Source organism: Myotis myotis, unplaced genomic scaffold (genome assembly GCF_014108235.1).
Source record: "Myotis myotis isolate mMyoMyo1 unplaced genomic scaffold, mMyoMyo1.p scaffold_m19_p_17, whole genome shotgun sequence".
NCBI lineage: Eukaryota > Metazoa > Chordata > Mammalia > Chiroptera > Vespertilionidae > Myotis > Myotis myotis.
The window spans coordinates 36,947,987-36,953,986 of NW_023416321.1; the positions used below are offsets into that span (position 1 = coordinate 36,947,987).

The 6,000-nt window shown below is 44.8% G+C and overlaps 1 protein-coding gene across 1 annotated transcript in view; it reads right to left on the reverse strand.

The window, feature by feature from the left end:
- LOC118671499 (NACHT, LRR and PYD domains-containing protein 1-like) overlaps positions 1-6,000 on the reverse strand; it is a 77,999-nt gene that overhangs the window by 20,900 nt on the left and 51,099 nt on the right. The window contains exons 7-8 of the mRNA XM_036339738.1: positions 5,882-5,995; positions 4,158-4,381 (exon numbers count right to left, since the gene is read on the reverse strand). Coding sequence (XP_036195631.1) covers positions 4,158-4,381; positions 5,882-5,995 — 338 coding nt within the window. The remainder of the gene's footprint in view (positions 1-4,157; positions 4,382-5,881; positions 5,996-6,000) is intronic.

The window sequence follows — 6,000 nt, forward strand, 5'->3', positions numbered from 1 at the left end:
AGGGCCGATGGGGAGGTTATGGCTCTACCCTGTCACACACAGAGCAGGGCCCGTGGGGGTTGGGGGGTTGGGGCGCCGCATGCTGTCACACACAGAGCTGCAGAGCGATCAGAGGTTGGGGAGCTCCCCCCTATCAGGCACAGAGCAGGGCTGATCAGGAGGTTGGGGAGCCTTCCACTGTCACGAACAGAGCAGGGCAGATAGGGAGGTTGTGGCCCCTCCCCCTGTCACACACAGAGCTGCAGGGCGATCAGGGGCTTTGGGCGCTGTCCCCTGTCACGCTTATTCCTGTGCCGGGAGGCCTCTCAGCTCTGCTGATCCCAGTGCTGGGAGGCATATTACCCTTTTACTATATAGAATAGAGGCCTGGTGCATGGGTGGGGCCGGCTGGTTTGCCCTGAAGGGTGTCCTGGATCAGGGTGGGGGTCCCCACTGGGGTGCCTGGCCAGCCTGGGCGAGGGGATGAGGGCTGTTTTCAGGCTGGAACTGAAGCTCCCAACTGCTCCTTTCTTTCTTTCTTTTTTTATTCTTGGCCAGATTTAGCTCTGAGGCTCCAGCTCTTAGGCATCCGCTGCTGAAAGTAGGTATCTGGTTTGTTTAGGTTCTATAATCAAAACTTTGTATCAACTCCAGCTCTGAGATCCCGGCTTGCTGAAAGCAGGTTTCTGGGGTTTTTTTTTAGCTTCTACATTTGTTACAATGTTTCAAACTGCAGGCTCAGAGGCCGGAAAGGCAGGCGGGGAACGTTGGTTTCCTCTGTCACTGAAGCAAGGAAGCCTCATGTTAGTTTCAGGCTGCCTGGCTGCCGGCCACCATCTTGGCTGGCAGTTAATTTGCATATCTTGCTGATTAGCCAATGGGAAGGGTAGCGGTTGTATGCCAATTACCATGTTTCTCTTTTATTAGATAGGATTATATATTCTGTCAATGTTGCTTTGTTTCAAACTTGATTCATCATTATAATGGTTTATTGCTTCTTTTTTTAAATATATTTTTTATTGGTTAAGATATTACATATGTGTCCTTATCCCTACGTTACCCTCTACCTCCCTCCCCCCCCCCCCCCCCCCCCCCCGCTCATGCCCTCACCCTCCCGTTGTCCATGTCCATTGGTTAGGCCTATATGCCTGCATATAAGTCCTTTGGTTGATCTTTCCCCCTTACCCCCACCCTCCCCTACCTTCCCTCCAAGGCCCGACAGTCCAATCAATGCCTCTCCATCTCTGGATCAGTCCTTGTTCATCAGTTTATGTTGTTCATTATATTCCACAAATGAGTGAGATCATGTCGTATTTATCCGCTCTCCAGTTCCATCCATGCTGTGACAAATGGTAAGAGTTCCTTTTTCTTTTTCCTCTTCTTAAAGAATACCTTTCAGCATTTCATATAGTGCTGGTTTGGTGGTGATGAACTCCTTTAGCATTTTCTTATCCATGAAGCTCTTTATCTGACCTTCTATTCTGAATGATAGCTTTGCTGGATAAAGTAAATTTGGTTGTAGGTTATTGGCATTCATCACTTTGAATATTTCTTGCCACTCTCTTCTGGCTTGCATGGTTTCTGTTGAGAAATCAGCTGACAGTCGTATGGGTACTCCCTTGTAGGTAACTGACTGTCTTTCTCTTGCTGCTTTTAAGATTCTCTCTTTGTCTTTTGCTCTTGGCATTTTAATTATGATATGTCTTGGTGTGGTCCTCTTTGGATTCCTTTTGTTTGGGGTTCTCTGCGCTTCCTGGACTTGTAAGTCTATTTCTTTGACCAGGTAGGGGAAGTTTTCTGTCATTATTTCTTCAAATAGATTTTCAATATCTTGCCCTCTCTCTTCTTCTGGTACCCCTATAATTCTGATGTTGGTACGCTTGAAGTTGTCCCAGAGGCTCCTTACACTATCTTCATATTTTTGGAATCTTTTTTCTTTTCTGGTTGGGTCTTTTTTGTTTCTTCGTATTTCAAATCTTTGACTTGATTCTTGGGATCCTCTTGTCTGCTGTTGGATCTCTGTATATTATTCTTTATTTCAGTCAGTGTATGCTTAATTTCTAGTTGGTCCTTTTTCATATCCTCTAGAGTCTCACTAGATTTATCGAGGGCCTCACTAAATTTATCGGCGGTTTCCATAAAATTCTTGAGAAACCTTATAAACGTGGCCTTGAACTCTATATCCAGTTGTTTGCTTTCCTCCATTTCTGTCATTTGTGACCTGTTTCTTTGTCTCCGCATTTTTTATGCTTCCCTGTGTTGGTAGAGTGGTTTTGTGTGCTAAGTGTCCTGTAGGGCCCAGTGGCTTAGCCTCCCCCATTACCTGAGGTGGACACTCTTGGTGCGCCCCCTTGTGGGCTTTGTGCACAGTCTTGTTGTAGTTATGCCTTGATTGTTGTAGGATCACTGGGAGGAATTGACCTCCAGGCCTATTAGCAGTGAGAATCAGCTGTGTCTGCAGTGGGAGAACTTCTGTGCTGAAGACACCCTTCTGGGGCAAGACTTGCTTCAGTGGGGATTTGGTGCTCACTGAGTCTGCACCCTGAGTGTGTCCCTTATGGATCTGAGGAGTTGTAATCTGGATGGTCCCCCTCTGACCACTGGGTACACTGGCTCTTGGATCTAAGGAGGTGCTAATTTAGCCTCTGCCTGAGGTTACACAGCAGGAGCTACGAAGAGAACTGCAGATTCCCCTTCCTTTTTTTGGAGTTTGGAGGTACCCTGATGAGGCCCAGCTGTGAAGCAATGCAAGCTGCTGTGGGCCTTGCGCCTTCTCTTGGAAGTTCTGGGTCTGTCTGGCCCAGCTGCAGTTAGGTAATTTTCAGGTTGCAAAGGGCCTTGGCATTCATATGCAAAAGCCTCTGCCGCAACCTGGGTGGGGCGGAGTCTCAGAGAATCAAAGGGAGGAGCAAGCAGCTATGGCGGATTCTCAGCCCTGCCGTAAGGGGCCGTGCGTCTCAGTGTCCCGGTAATTGCTGCAAGCACCTCTGAGGTTGCCGACCTCAAGTTCCGAGTTCTGCCCGCTGCCAGACAGTCCAGTTTCTCCCCGTATGAGTCCCCAGTCCCCAGAGACTTCCCGGAGCCGGAGTTCAGAGCAGTCAGGAGCTTGTGACTCCCTCCTGATTTAAAAAGACAGCCGCGTCCTCAGGTGCCAGCCCCTTTCCGCGGGCGCCAGCCTCCGTATCTCTGCACTTTACTTCCGCAGCTCCTCTGGCTCTCAGTGTGCTTTTCTTTCCTTCTAGTTGTAGAATTTCCACTCAGCCAGCTTTCCTGTAGTTCTGGATGCTGTTCGTTTTGTCTTTATGTTGTTTTTTTTGAAGTTGTTGTGGGAGGCAGCAATTTCACGGTGTTTATCTATGCCGCCATCTTAGTTTCACTCGGTTTATTGCTTCTTGCTCATATTTTAAAAATGATTTCTTTAAGCATAAAAACATACTTATTTTTTTCTGATAATTTACATGTCTGACTTCTTTACAGGCCTGATATAACCTGACATTTTCGTTGGTTCTCACTTATGATGCCTGTTCCCTGTTTCTAAGGTTTTGCCTGTTAGCTTATATTTTCAGAATTTTATCTGTGGGAAGTCTTGGGAGATGTTGGGATAATAACATTACCCTTTAAGACTAAGTCTCCTTCTGAGATGCCCTACTTTTGTGGCTTGAGTTTTCATATGGAGTCTGGTGACACTGTTTCTTCTTTCTGCCTCTAACAGTAGCAATGACTTCCTATTTGTTGCTATTCTCCAGGTACCTCAACCTTTCTTATTTGTTCACTTAGCCTTACTTGCAAATAGACTAGTCTTTGAAAAGTCTTCTAAAAAATCTCAAATGAGTACATCATATGTTTCCTGCTGAGACCCTGAGTAATATAATCTATGTGAAGAGAACGTAATAAATATAGCTATTATTGTTATTGAGAAGACCACTTTCTATTGAGGGGGATCTTCAAGTAATTCAGGCAAAAATGATTATGGTGCTTGGGAACAAAAATTGTTTCAAAAAAGATAAGCCCAGAGCACTGTGGAATGAGAAAGAAAGCTCTCTCCACTTCTTCAATGCCCCACCCCCTTAGTCAGTCTAAGGAAGCCCCAGGATACTCCCCTCAGGATACTGCCATCAGAAGCCATTTGAACCCATTCTCACCACCATAACCTTCCCCCACACCTCCCTCTCACTCACCTTGGAGGGCTATAAAGTGAGGGAGGTACACAGCTGCCACAGCTCCTGGTTCAGCCTTGATGTCAAAAAGAGGCCCCGCTACCATCCAGCTGTGCTGTGGGACAATCTGGTCCAGGAACTGGTCCCAAGCACAGAATTCAATCTCAATGGTCACTGGCCCTCTCACCACCAAGTAGAGACCTGTGTTGGGACAGTGGTAGGAACCAGCCACAGGGAAGTGAACTCTGGGGATAGCAGAGAGAGGTAGACATTGAATTAATTACTCCACACAAGCTCACTGACTACCTACTGGGTGCCCGACCAATGCAGTGCACTGTGTATCCAGTAGAGTGGCTGCAAGCTCAGATGTCACAGCCAGAGGGCTTTGGGTTTGATTATTTTTTTAAAAAATTTTATTTTATTATTTAAAGTATTACAGATAGTAATACATATGTCTCCTTTTTTTTTCCTCATTGACCTTCCCCCGGCCTCCCCTCTCCCCCGGCACATGCCCTCTCCCCTCCCCCCCCCCCCCCCCCAGTGTCTTGTGTCCCTTTCTCCCTACTGTGGATCCCTGAGCAAGTCATTGAACGCCATAATCACAGTTTTCTTATTTTTAAGTAAAAGTAATAACAACACCATCTCTTAGAGTTGTGAGTAATAAGTGACCTAATGTATGCTGATGGCTTAATACTTGCATGGGTGTGGTTAGCTGTTTCTATAATGGTGATAATGATGAGAATAATAATGATAGTAATAATATTAATAATAATGAAACAGGCAAGTGTTATTGTTTTTAAAGGGCCTAATTTTCAATAATTAATAACAATCTAAATGGTGATATTAATGATAACCACTTGAACTTAAAACTTACAGAGACTTTCCCCAGGTTCCCTGCTGGTATATAGTGGGTTTCTAGGATGTCAGGTTCTGTGTGTAAGTTGTGAGTAATATTATCGCCCAGCTGAGATCATGTCTGTGACAATGATTGGGAATGTGCTATGTAATAGATCAGAACTAAAATTATACATATTTATTACTTAAGACTGGGAACCCTTGGAAGGCATGGCTCCATATTCATCTCATGGCTCCTTGTAACTGGTATGGTACTTTGCACATAGCAGATGTCAATAAAGCAGGAATGTGTAGATGAAAAGACACTTAAAAGAGATTTATCATACATAATAAACCATATAAAATGAGTGGACTTGGTTTGAATCCTGATTAGAATAAACTTACTGCAAGGACATAATTTGGACAATTGAGCATATTGAATACAGATAGGGTATCAGATAATATGAAAATGACTTATTATAAATGTTGTTAAATATGAGAGTGGGATTGTGGTTATTACAATAGTATTGTGGTTATTTTGTGTTCTTCAAAATTCATCACAAAACATATATGGATAAATACACCTGATATCTTGTATTTAAAATAGTATAAAAACAAAAGAAGGGGAAAGTGAATAGTTGAAACAAATTTAGGAAAATGGTTCTTAAGGCTGGGTAATGAGTAAGTGGTAGTCCCTTGTACATTTTACTTTGTTGTTTGCAACTTTTCATCGTAAAACTTCTGTTTCCATAATAAAAGTACTAATGCAGCCCTGCCACTCTGCCAGGTGGCTCAAAGACGAAAAGGAACCCAATGGATCATGAGTGGGGTGCTGAGTGTCTGTTAGGATCCAGTGTGGGGATGGCAGAGGTGCGGAGGGCAGCCTGGCACACCAGAGTCCTGTCACTCACCGGTACAGACTCGTGTGTTTGTCAACCATCTCTGCAGCCGAAGGCCCTGTGGGGCCCCAGAAGACATCATCCATCCTTAGAGGCCGCACTGGTTGGTTCCCCAGAGGTTCATGAGATGA